Here is an 11,408-nt window from a genome sequence, read left to right on the forward strand (position 1 = left end):
GCGAGTGGAAGCAACAACCACAACGTAGTTCAATTACAGGTGGTGCCGGGGGTGTTCCCTAGGTTGACTGTATGTGTATATGGTTCGGTAGGTGGTGACCACTGGTGGCCAGTGGCCAGTGGCCAGTGGTGTGCGTGCGTAGAAATTACCATAAATCTGAAGGCTCGAATAAAAAAGGCTGCTCTGGTGAACTTGGTCAGCCAGTTCGTGTTGAGTTTTCGCGGCGAGCGGTTAACCGGAAACGCGGACAACCGAAGAACGGAATTTTTGAATATTAGTCGACCTGCGTGTCCACAGTGCCATGTCCACGGGACATCCCAGTGCTGAGCAATCAATCGACCCCCAATCCCGCTTCTCCCCATTCGGTGGCATCCACACAGGTGACCATGGTTCGCCGGGCATCGAGTGTTCCTCATCTGAATAGTAGTGGCGGCAGCAGTGCGGACAGCGCCGGAACGTCGGGCAGTCGTCGCGGTCGGGCTCCAGTGGCCGGCTCCCGCGGCCGAAAGACGCCCTCGACCACATCCACCGGCCAGAGTCAGCGCCAGAGTTCCGGCAGCAGCAGCAGTATGCCACGATCACGAAGTCTGACCAATGGCATGCGTCGTCTTAGTCCGCAGAAGGGGACTGGCAGTAGCGGTGGCGCCGGTGGAGGAGGAGGTAGCTCCCGCAATACGCCGTATTTCCTGCGTTCACGCGAGAATGAGTAAGTAGTGTGGGATAAGGATTGCGATGCTTCCCACCGTAATCAATAGGCGATATATTGTAAACAGTAAAGACCCATAAATCAAATATTCAATCAATCCATTTAAAAATAGGTATAATCCCTAAACTGTAGTTGAAAAATTTAGTTTTCTAAAATTATTTTAGAAGAGAGTTACATGCAGAGCAATTTAATTGTTTTGGCCACTGAAAATTTAGTTTTGGAGTTTTAATAGTCACAGGAACACTAAGAACCTTTAAGAACCATAGCCAAGTCGGAATAGTGTCCATTATTTATTAAACATTTCTGTAAGGAGCCGCCGAGAAAATGTATTAATTTGCATCAGTACGTGTGGCAGGGCGGAAATCGAATACGGAGGACGGGGTAATGATAACACGACAGGCCGGGAGTCGGAGCAGCTCACCCCTAATAGGCGATCCATTAAAAACCCTTGAGGCAACGAAAATGACGGGAAGCCACAAGCCCAACCATAATGACCACGCACAATAATCCAAGAGAGACAGTCGAACGGACAGCCGAACGGACAGGCGGCAATCAAGCGGACAGACAAACGGACGACCACCACGTTAGCCAGACTGACCGGCCTCCATTTAAACACTCTCTGTGGGTCGCAAGCGAAGGAAGTATGGGCACAGATCTGGGGTTTGAGTACCCAACGAGCACACGACACAAATCGATTTTGCAATTAAACCATATTGAAGTAGCTGTGCCGATGTCCGTATGCCCGGTATGACCGGAGTCGAGAGCGAAAGTGACACATTTATGTATGTTGGTTTTTTTTTATAATCCATGCGGGTTCAGGTGCAGAAGACACAATGAAGTTAAGGTTAAGGACCCCAGTTTCCTGGCGCGCTGGCAAGTGGCAAGTGGGTTAGGATCATTAATAATTTAGCGAAGCACAGGTGATTGGAGGGTAAAAAGAAAGTTTGAACTAAGGCTACAATTTGCCATAAAATACACTCATTCGCAATGCACCATTAGAAATTCCCAAACTATTGAGTATTAATTTGAGTAAATATATCCACAATTGACACCTACGTCTGTCACTTAGTAATTTAATGAATTGTAGGGATATACAGAACCTGAATTTATTTAAGAGATACGATATGATTAATCCCACCAGGCTAACGGCATGGTGGGCGTTATAATTATTTTGAAGCACGCATGTGTTTCAGTCTTTTGATTAATTAATGCGTTGATAGCCGTATGATTGACGACACACATCATAGACAGTGGTGCCATAATCAGTCATAAGCATATACGTATGTACAACCATACATCATGAAGATAGTGGCACAGTATATGTACATACACACTACAGTGCTCAACACAAATGAATTTACGTGGCAGTCGGAAGTTTCAGTTTGAATATCCGTGTGGATTTTATACTTTTCAAATTCCTATATGGATTTTCTGGCATGCACAACACCAGTTAGGTCATTATTACGCCCCGCAGATAATCAAACCTGACATTTCGTTGCCTAAACCTAGCATGGCTAATAAATATCTCCTACTAGCGGGTCTGGTTGCCTCGGATTCGGAATTGGTTTCGGATTCCATGTCCGGGAAATAAAAGTGAGAGTTTCGTTACTTTTTTTCCACTCGCTACAGTTTATTTGATTGGCAAACAAGTGGCCCAGAAAAACCCATATTTTTTTATTGCTCATACGATTTAGCCTGAATTTTCTCGTTACTTTTAAATCGGTGCTGGGAAAATATTTACCCCATGCAAATATCAACAATACTTACAAGTAGTAGGCTTCCATTTGCACAGGTATGAAATGTGTATTTCATATTGCACATATTTTTGTATGGCTTAAAATAGCATATTAATTGTCTGCCGCAAAACAAATTTCTGTAGTTGATTTGGAATAATAATTGCTGAATTGCAAAGTCCATTCTGGGTAACAAGGAATATTTGTAACCAAAATCAAAACTTTCGCTTAAAGCTAAACCTTTGTAGCCTTTGTATTGGCCTATTAAATATTAAGGGCTAGACCAAAAGTTGATTGAACTTTTCTTGGCGTTAGCTCCTCAAGTCGGCACTCTGGGGCTTCGTGTTAATTCCTTTCTATTGGCGCCTTCTGAAATATTTACCAAGTGCACATATTTACCACAGCAGGCCCAACTCATGCCTGATTAATAATGGTGGAGTGAAGTATGGCCATTAGGGCATGAATGTTTAACGAGTCATTTACGTGAAAATGTTAAATGTCAGCTGTGTGCCACATACAATCACGTTAAGATGGCGCATCGCACATACGCCGTGTTGTCCAGCCTATTTGCAGTTCAATAAACCGTTTGTATTGGAAACTTCGGTTGCTTTGTTAGGGATGCAATTACATTTGCTGGATAATTACTGGGTTAGCGAGCAAGTGAAACCAAAAGTTTCAGGAATCCTTATCAATAATTTATTGCCTAATATTACCATATTTCCAAAAAGCTGCGATTAAATTCCACCGAAGCCAGTTCGTTAATCCAAATGAAATGTGACCTCTGACTCCTAGCTCACCTTCACAATAGTGAGTTAGTCGATGCGGTGGTCAAATGAATCAGAAAAACCCCAAAAGTCACGCGCCATACCATCCACCCTTAACCTTGACTAATAATAGGCCGGTCGTAGTGAGAGCTCCATCAAGTTCAAGGCAAATCCACAAATTCTGGAAATTCGCAGGACCCACAGCAAGTGGAGCTCATAAAACAATGGGAGCTTTGTTTCACTTTGATTGATTAATTGTGATTCCGTTAATTGCGAGCTACATTTGGCATCATAGTTCAACAACCATATCCTTGAAAAATATACGTGTTACTCGTTATTTTTTATTATAATATATTATCGTTTTATTATAATTGCTATATTGTACAAGTTATTTCAAGTTATTTATGTGACTTAAAAATACAATTGAAATATTTCCTCTCAGGATTGGTAGCGCTGACACGCTGGAAATCGTGGCCTCCAAGTCCACGGGCAGCGAGGAGTGCTCAACGCCGGAGGACAATATTAACGTGGTGGTACGAGTGCGTCCTTTGAACGACAAAGAGAAAAGAGATCGACATGGGTCCACGCTTCAGTTTCCTGGAAACGGCCAGGTTATAGTACGTATTATTTTTACGAGCATTTCAACATGATGTTTAAACCAATCCGCTGCAGCTTGAAGGCAACGATGTGGGCCAGAAAAGGTCGCATAATCGCGATAGTGTGCGGGTTTTCACCTACAACGTGGTATTTGAGCCGGGGGCCACGCAGGAGGATATTCTGGACTACTCGGGTATAAAGCGCATCATTGAAATGGGCATCGAGGGATTCAGCTGCACGGCTTTCTGTTACGGCCAAACGGGATCCGGCAAAACGCACACCCTTACCGGACCCCCCGATTTGGTCAGTCCAGGTCTGAGAGACTTGTAAAATGCTTAACTCCAAAGTGGTTTCTTTTCTCTTTAAGTTCGTTGGCAAGCCGAATCCCAAGGATCCGCGTCATGGCCTCATCTTCCGCTCGTTTTTGTATCTCTTCCAATTGATTAAGAATCGCAAGGACGTCAATTACGTGCTAAAAGCCTCCTTCATGGAAATCTACAATGAGCGGGTAAGTGGCGCCCAACGAGGGACCTCTAATTTGGATTGACCTCTGCAATATCAATTTAAATCCTAATTGCATTTGCCATAATACCGATTGCTTGTCCGCAAACATGTATTCCACTGACCTCCATTAATGGATGTCAGTACGCTTCACCCACCGAAAACAGACAGACTGTTAGTCCACCCACATATCGTGGTTTGTCACTATGCGTGAAATGTTTCTGCATTTCGCGTGGCATTTCATTGATTTGTTTTCTTAGCCTGCCCACCATTTCCATATTGGTTTCGCAAATTGAATTGCATTTTTTATCAATCCCCTAGGTAATCGATTTGCTAAACCCGGGAAGTGCACGAAAACCGTTGGCGGTGCGCTGGTCCAAGAAATCGGGTGGTTTCTTCGTGGAGAACCTTTTCACGGTGGACTGCGAAGAATTGGATGACCTTCTGGCCGTACTGGAAGAAGGTAAGCAGTAGTTATTCATAAAGTTGTTGTTTTGCTCACATTCTATATTGCCATTCTTGTAGGTATGAGAAATCGCGCTGTTGGCTCTCATGCCATGAACGACCACTCCTCACGGTCTCACACAATATTGACGGTCCACATCCTGTCCGATCAGCAGACGGACGGTGGGGTATTTCTTTCCAAGCACGGAAAGATAAACTTCGTGGACCTGGCTGGCAGTGAGTTAACCAAGAAGACGATGAGCGAAGGGAAAACCCTAGAGGAAGCCAACAACATCAACAAGAGCCTTATGGTCCTCGGGTACTGTATCTCCTCGTTGAGCGATTCCAAGAAAAGGACAGGTCACATTCCTTACCGAGATAGCCAGCTCACCAAGCTACTGGCCGACAGTCTGGCGGGAAATGGTGTCACCTTGATGATCGCTTGCGTTTCCCCCGCCCACTATAATCATGCGGAAACCCTCAACACTCTGCGATATGCGTCGCGGGCGAAAAGGATACGCACCAAGCCCGTTATAAAGATGGATCCTAGGGAGGCGCTGATTCTCAGTCTGAAGCGTGACATCCATGCACTCCAAATGGAGAACGATCACCTGAAGGCGGCATTGAATCTTCATCATCAAGCAGCTCCGAATGGTGGCCCGGTTGAGAATCTTCTGGAGCTTCAACTGGACCGAGTTAGCAGCGGTGGCGGAGTATCAGTGCCCAAAGTTGATTTGCAGCGATTACCAGAGCTTGATGGCTCCGAACTCGCCGAGCTCGTTAAGCTATACATGGTGGAGAACGAATCCCTGAGGCAGGAGAATAATCATCTGTTCACCGTGCGGGAAACCATTCTTAGGGATCAGGAGATTGTCTGCCGGGAAAACGAGCGACTGCTAAAGAAACTGGAGGATGTCAATAAGTAAGTGGGATGCTTGGCATGTTGAATTGGGGTCGGAACGATAGTTTTAAGTCTTGAACTGATTTTTGATTCCTTCTCCAGGACTGGCTCATTGTTCTCTCCCATTTCTGACTCGTTCTAGGTCGAATCCGAACGGGAATGAGGACAGTGAGCCAAGCCAGAAGGTCCAGCCGAATAAGGAGTGAAATATTACCTATATACATATATTGGATGTTTTCTACTTTTTAACCAGTTTTATGTAAAGTGTATTTGTAAATGTTTAACAAACAAAAAAAAAAAAAAAAACAAGCCAAGAGTGTGACTAGTCATGTAAGGATTTGTAATAAAAGTTTGTTTTTGTTCCTATGATATGAGCTTCCCTAGAATTTTCACTACAAAGTAAAAACACTATCTGCGCCATGATTTAATTATGATTAAATGTTTTTAATTTTCTTTTATAGAGTCTGTGTGCGTTCCCCATTGATACCAGCACGTCCGGCCATATCTCCAACGACAGGAAAGGAAACACCTGGCACTGAGATCTGGACAAATCCAGAACCGCTCCAATCTCCACCAGGACCAGATTTACCAATAGAGCAGCGGATGTCGGAGAATGCTGATAGACGAACAGATACGGCTCAAAAGCGAATCGATCAGAAAAGAATAGCCAAGAATATTCTTATTATGGCCAATGCATTCCGGAAACCGGACTCAGACATTACCAAGGAGTTGAACCTTAATCCGGAGGAGGCGCATGCTAAGCAGTCGGCTGTGTTTATGCCAGAGTAAGTTTTAGAAACATCATCTAATTAATATTACTCATAACTTCCTTTTTAATTCCAGCATGCTCACATAATTAACTTTAAATGAAAACAGTTGTAAACTGATATAATATATATTTTTGCAATAAATAAAATAAACGGTGTCCAAAAACATTGATAAAAAAAATCTATAGCTAATAGGTCATATATTGATTCAATTTATGGAAGCTTATAGTAATTCCAAGATTCAAAAACTGCGGAATCTTTCCCCACACCGCCAAGAAGCTTTCACCAACGGCTGGAAAAAGTCGGAAAATAAAAGCACGATTCTCAACGCGGTCACACTTTGATAAATATTGATTTTTCAGCGCCCCCAACAAAATATTTCATCGAGAAGTAGAGCGCATATTTCTCGCTTAAAATATTAGGGAAATCGAAATAAACACAACTCAAATTGAATCAAGGATATTATAGCAGTATTAGCAACCCAGCAACCACCATAGGTCTCGCGGAGACAGCCGTCCTGGACATAATGGCTGCTAATTTGCAACAGCAGCGCTCCATCAACTTGCAGCTACGGCGGGAAGTGGAGATGGAGCGTATGCCCGTCTCGGTGGCCTGCTCCCTGATGATGAAGTACATGTTGGAGCACGAGGAGGAAGACTGCCTGCTCAGCGGCTTCACACAGAAGGTGAATCCGTTTCGTGAGAAGAGCTCCTGCAGCATCCTGTAGATCCGGATACATGATGATTCGGACCCAGTCCTAACAGTATTATCCTATAATGTATACTCAATCACGGCCGAGATCAGAATCAGCCGTATTACCTATTTGCTGTTCATTGTAAGTGTGCTGACCTCAATTATGTCTATAAACTAAGTATATACAATGGAATCGGACGAACCGAGAATTTATGGATACATAAACAAAATACGAGAAACCGTCTTGACCTAAAACGCCTGCGTATGTGTGTATAAATATCGTGTATTTTGCTAATCCTGTAGCTCTTTATTGGAGAATTTAGCAAAGCCCCTTCCTATATAGATGTTTCCTATTGAGATATTCCTGAAATAAAGCCATGTAGCCAGTGATTTTCATGTGAAGGGAGTTTGTTTCGATTTGCTTTTGAAAGAATTTTTAAAATTTCAAAATGTTCCGGATGAGCTTGACCACATTAGCCTGGGCGCTGCGACCAAGCAAGTTCCCATCCCGATCCCATTTCCCATTTCGGATTAATCTTCAAAAGAGGGACATTTGCCATCTTAAACCGATTTCCGTGGCCGAAATAAATCGAGTCAGGACTAGGGCCTGTGGTCGCCCCAGTGTTCCAGATGGAAGTGTAAGGCGCTGTCATATAAAAAGAGTTTAAAAGGAGAGTTCGTTTAGGTGGGCTTTCCAAGTTCTTCAACGTTTAACCTAAAATGACACAGAAAAATTAGCAGTTCCCGCCACTATTTCAAATTTTCACGAGCCACTAGCAACACTTCTATATCAACGCACAGCTGCTAATTCGACGTTAACCACACTGGCAATAATTGTGGAGTGTAAAAAAGAGCAATTTTACGAAGGTACAGCATGAGTTCGGGCTTTGTGACTGAAGCTGAGGCCACCGAGCAAAGGCAGAGACGTCAGGAGGAATGGGAGCGTGTACGTCAGCCGGAGGACCCACTAGAACGACCTGAGGAACCCTACGATGGGCGCTCACTGTATGAACGCCTCAAACAAAATAAGGACAAGAAGGACATGGAGTTTGAGGAAGCCCACAAGCTGAGTAAGTCTCTTCTATAAACAATGCAATCTGGCATTGTCTAACATGCGTGCGCAATATACGTATAGAAAACCTCATCCGTGGTCTGGACGATGATGAGGTGCAGTTTCTGGAATTGGTCGATGCCCATAAAATACATGCGGAGCGCCAGCAAATGCGCGACGAGGAGCTGGAACTAAAGGATTTCCGCAATCGTGTGGAAAAGCTGCAGGAGGAGAGTGTAGACAAGGTGGGTAAAGTTACAGCAACAATAAATTGATTTTACAATCCCCCGAACTTCCGCAACCCTCAGAAACTGCAAGCTGAACTTAAAACCACAGCAAAGTCCGCGGGAGCATCGGTCGGGCGTAGCACTCAGAAGACGCTGCTCGGCCAGGGTATCAAGAGAAAAAACGGCGAACTGCCCACCACCAGTAAAGTAGCCAAAATCACTGAGAATGAGGTCGAACAGACAGCGACGAATGAAGCAACCAAGGACCCTGCTGATAAGACAACGAACACCACATTAACTACAAACAAATACAACCAGGGGGCCCTAAAGTGCATCGCTATACTTCCGGGTATCGGCTCCTACACGGAGTCTAGTGACTCGGAGGCCAGCACCGATGAGGAGGAACCCAGTATTTGCAGCCGAACCGACTTATGTGGCCGCAAAATTCCCAAGAAGAAGCAGTGCTCAGAGTAGGATCAACTTTTTATTTGGATTCTTAAAGTGTAGTTTTTCCTTGCAAGAGAATATAGCCTAGAGTGTAAACGTAATGTGTTACGCGTCCTTCTTTTTGTTTCTATTGCGATTCTTAACATTCGTCGTCTCATAAAAGTTGCTGCCAATTTTCTTGCGTTTCTGACTGCGCTCCAGGGAGCGTTTTTGCTTGGCAGTCAATCGAGGAGCCTTTGAAGTGCTAGGACCATCGTCGTCAGAGCTGCCAGCATCATCCGAATCACCAGGTTGTATTTTGGCCACTCGGAATTTACCAGACGATGTGATGGCCAGCTGCTGTGGCTTCTTTGACTTGGCCTTCTTGTGCACAACGCGTTGCAAGTCCTCATTGTACTCATCCTCCGAGTAAAACTCGTCCGCTCCATCGCTAGACTCCTCGTCCTCTTCACCCAGGTTGTGGATGCGAGCTTTTTTCTTTGCCGCACGCTCGGCCTTCTGTTGCTCTAAAAGCTCTAGATCTATGTGATCAAGATCCTTCACATCTTGCTGCTCATACTCAAGACCCACGCGAATTTTTCGAAAATCTTGGATCTGCTTAAACTCGCGCGCCTTCTTTACAGACTCACTGACGAATGTCGGTGCCTCGGATTTAGCATCTTCGTTGGGATCCTCTGCGACTACTTCCTCCTGCTTACCCTCCTGGGACTTGGGGACTGCGAATCCTTCGGGGGGAACGTAGAAAGGCAGTTTGCCACGTTGCCAATCGTTAAGCACCATACGGGCAGTTACCGTAACGTCCGGCTCACCACCTTTTAGCAACTTGCCGGTCTTTTGAGCCAACTGTTCTAAAAAGTGAGTGGATGTGTTCCAGTGTTCAATTTTGTAGTTCTTTGAAATGTACTCTGGACGCACGCGTTTCAGCAGAGAGTCTACGTAATCTTCTGGATTTGTGACGAGCTCCACCCGTACCACACCCTTCAACACCTTCTCGGTGTCAGTCTCCGCGGTGGGATACACCACGCCAGGACAATCGATCAAGAAGATGCGTTTCATTAGCGTTATGTACTGCCATACTTTCGTCTCCCCCGCAATTGGTGCTACTTTGCAAACCTTTTTTGATCGTAGCGCATTAATAACAGAAGATTTACCCACGTTGGGATACCCAATGAAGCCCACACTGATCTGTTTTTTGTCCAAATGCAGTTTGCCCAACTGACGGAAAAGATTGATGAGCGCACCTATAAAAATATTTGATTTTTATGACATATAATTGATATTTTTACTTTATAAACGTACCTTTTCCAAATGGATGTTGTAGGGAGGCATGGAAGGCAATAGTAGGATATTCGGCACTAAGAATAGCCACCCAACGCTGGGTTACCCACACCGGCACCAGATCAACCTTGTTCAGGATGAAAAATAGATGTTTGTGCGGCTTTTCCTTGCGCAAGAACTCCTCGATGTACTTCGAACGCGTGCCCATGGGATCGCGGGCATCCAGAACCTGAAGCAGCACATCGGACGCATCGACCACCTTGTGCAGCTCGTTCCAGATGCGTTTGCTCTGTCCCGCACCGAACACCCAATCACGGACGGCCTTCTTTTCGCCAGTGTCCTCGCGGATTAGATCTAAGTCCTTAGCGGAATCGTACTTATCGGCCTGGTCATCGGCCGCCTTGCTTAGATCTTCCAGATCGCGAACCTTTAGGCTGACGCGTTTGCGCTGCTTTTTGGGCCCAAAGGTACTGTCGAAGCTCTCGGTGTCCAGCAAATGAACCCTTTTGTATTTTGCTGCCTCGTTCAGTAAGGTCACCGGTAACTGGGATGGCTTCATGATCACCTGGTAGGGATCCTTGACAGCCTTGCCAATCTCATCCTGGAACTTTTGCAAAGCAGTTTGCGAGATAACGCGGGAATTGCTGAACCACTTGGGCGTAGGCTCAACTCGAGCCATTGTTCCAGCAGGCAGGCGCCCCTAAAATGAAGCACATTTCCAGGGTTAGTATGAAGTATTAAATGGCTTGTGGGAGACATATTCGGCATTTTCTCTCTTGTGTTTAATAAAAGATTTTATCCAAAGATACGAATTGTCGAAGTTACATGTTGTAAAGCTAAAACTCACCTGAAAGGGGGCGGGAGTGAGGATCTTTCCAGTGCGATCGCGCTTGGCCTTGAAGTTACGGTACATCTGAAGCCGCTTGATGGTGCCCTTAGTGCGGGGGTGGGCGACTCCCTTGAGGCCGCTTTTGGGGCGCTCCGGATTCATCGAGTGATTTGAGTGGTTAAATCCCTGCGTCCGGGGCTTACCCGGGGTGCTGCGTACCTTTGGCATGATGTCTCAAGAATGTAGTGTGCCTTGTTTATAAATCAAATAAATCGTATGTTTGGACACTCTCAAACAAAACCACACGTGTTTTTTTATGAAATAAAAAAAACAAAGGGATCGTGCGCTGCTCAGCACTGCCTGGACTTAGTATCCAACACTAGAATGCGCTTCAGAAAATCTCAACTACGAGGACTGGCCACACTAAAATCACAACAGTAATAAACACCAGTTTGGGTACAACCTATGAA

The 11,408-nt window shown here is 45.0% G+C and overlaps 4 protein-coding genes across 5 annotated transcripts; 3 read left to right on the top strand and 1 right to left on the bottom strand.

Moving 5' to 3' along the window:
• The first annotated feature begins 163 nt into the window (after positions 1 to 163).
• Positions 164 to 6,567, top strand: LOC117137926 (kinesin-like protein KIF12). Of its 2 annotated transcripts, XM_033299676.1 has the most exons (8): positions 166 to 706; positions 3,646 to 3,820; positions 3,876 to 4,103; positions 4,168 to 4,308; positions 4,623 to 4,764; positions 4,827 to 5,667; positions 6,108 to 6,431; positions 6,490 to 6,567. In XM_033299676.1, the coding sequence occupies exons 1-8, from the start codon at positions 387 to 389 to the stop codon at positions 6,500 to 6,502; spliced, it is 2,184 nt and encodes a 727-aa protein (XP_033155567.1). In that variant the 5' UTR covers positions 166 to 386; the 3' UTR covers positions 6,503 to 6,567. The 2 variants fall into 2 exon arrangements, with proteins under 2 accessions (XP_033155568.1, XP_033155567.1); XM_033299677.1 differs by lacking the exons at positions 6,108 to 6,431; positions 6,490 to 6,567 and adding an exon at positions 5,789 to 5,871 and having other exon boundaries at positions 164 to 706.
• A 187-nt stretch (positions 6,568 to 6,754) lies between these two features.
• Positions 6,755 to 7,508, top strand: LOC117137185 (guanine nucleotide-binding protein subunit gamma-1). The gene has a single exon (XM_033298508.1). The coding sequence runs from the start codon at positions 6,940 to 6,942 to the stop codon at positions 7,138 to 7,140; it is 201 nt and encodes a 66-aa protein (XP_033154399.1). The 5' UTR covers positions 6,755 to 6,939; the 3' UTR covers positions 7,141 to 7,508.
• Positions 7,509 to 7,865: 357 nt separating this feature from the next.
• Positions 7,866 to 8,932, top strand: LOC117137182 (PSME3-interacting protein). Its single transcript, XM_033298504.1, has 3 exons — positions 7,866 to 8,176; positions 8,242 to 8,402; positions 8,466 to 8,932. The coding sequence occupies exons 1-3, from the start codon at positions 7,981 to 7,983 to the stop codon at positions 8,856 to 8,858; spliced, it is 750 nt and encodes a 249-aa protein (XP_033154395.1). The 5' UTR covers positions 7,866 to 7,980; the 3' UTR covers positions 8,859 to 8,932.
• Positions 8,850 to 11,278, bottom strand: LOC117137181 (nucleolar GTP-binding protein 2). Its single transcript, XM_033298503.1, has 3 exons — positions 10,957 to 11,278; positions 10,131 to 10,809; positions 8,850 to 10,072 (listed from the first exon to the last, which is right to left on the bottom strand). The coding sequence occupies exons 1-3, from the start codon at positions 11,164 to 11,166 to the stop codon at positions 8,937 to 8,939; spliced, it is 2,025 nt and encodes a 674-aa protein (XP_033154394.1). The 5' UTR covers positions 11,167 to 11,278; the 3' UTR covers positions 8,850 to 8,936.
• Between the last annotated feature and the right edge of the window lie 130 nt (positions 11,279 to 11,408).

This window comes from Drosophila mauritiana, chromosome 2R (genome assembly GCF_004382145.1).
Source record: "Drosophila mauritiana strain mau12 chromosome 2R, ASM438214v1, whole genome shotgun sequence".
NCBI lineage: Eukaryota > Metazoa > Arthropoda > Insecta > Diptera > Drosophilidae > Drosophila > Drosophila mauritiana.

Coding starts and splice junctions, on each gene's coding strand:
- LOC117137926 (XM_033299676.1), top strand. CDS start 387: ATGGTTCGCCGGGCATCGAGTGTTCCTCATCTGAATAGTAGTGGCGGC. Junction 707..3,645: donor CTGCGTTCACGCGAGAATGA/GTAAGTAGTGTG, acceptor ATTTCCTCTCAG/GATTGGTAGCGCTGACACGC. Junction 4,104..4,167: donor TTACCGGACCCCCCGATTTG/GTCAGTCCAGGT, acceptor TTTCTCTTTAAG/TTCGTTGGCAAGCCGAATCC.
- LOC117137181 (XM_033298503.1), bottom strand. CDS start 11,166: ATGCCAAAGGTACGCAGCACCCCGGGTAAGCCCCGGACGCAGGGATTT. Junction 10,810..10,956: donor TCACTCCCGCCCCCTTTCAG/GTGAGTTTTAGC, acceptor GCTTCATTTTAG/GGGCGCCTGCCTGCTGGAAC. Junction 10,073..10,130: donor ACAACATCCATTTGGAAAAG/GTACGTTTATAA, acceptor ATATTTTTATAG/GTGCGCTCATCAATCTTTTC.
- LOC117137185 (XM_033298508.1), top strand. CDS start 6,940: ATGGCTGCTAATTTGCAACAGCAGCGCTCCATCAACTTGCAGCTACGG.
- LOC117137182 (XM_033298504.1), top strand. CDS start 7,981: ATGAGTTCGGGCTTTGTGACTGAAGCTGAGGCCACCGAGCAAAGGCAG. Junction 8,177..8,241: donor TGAGGAAGCCCACAAGCTGA/GTAAGTCTCTTC, acceptor ATATACGTATAG/AAAACCTCATCCGTGGTCTG. Junction 8,403..8,465: donor AGGAGGAGAGTGTAGACAAG/GTGGGTAAAGTT, acceptor CGCAACCCTCAG/AAACTGCAAGCTGAACTTAA.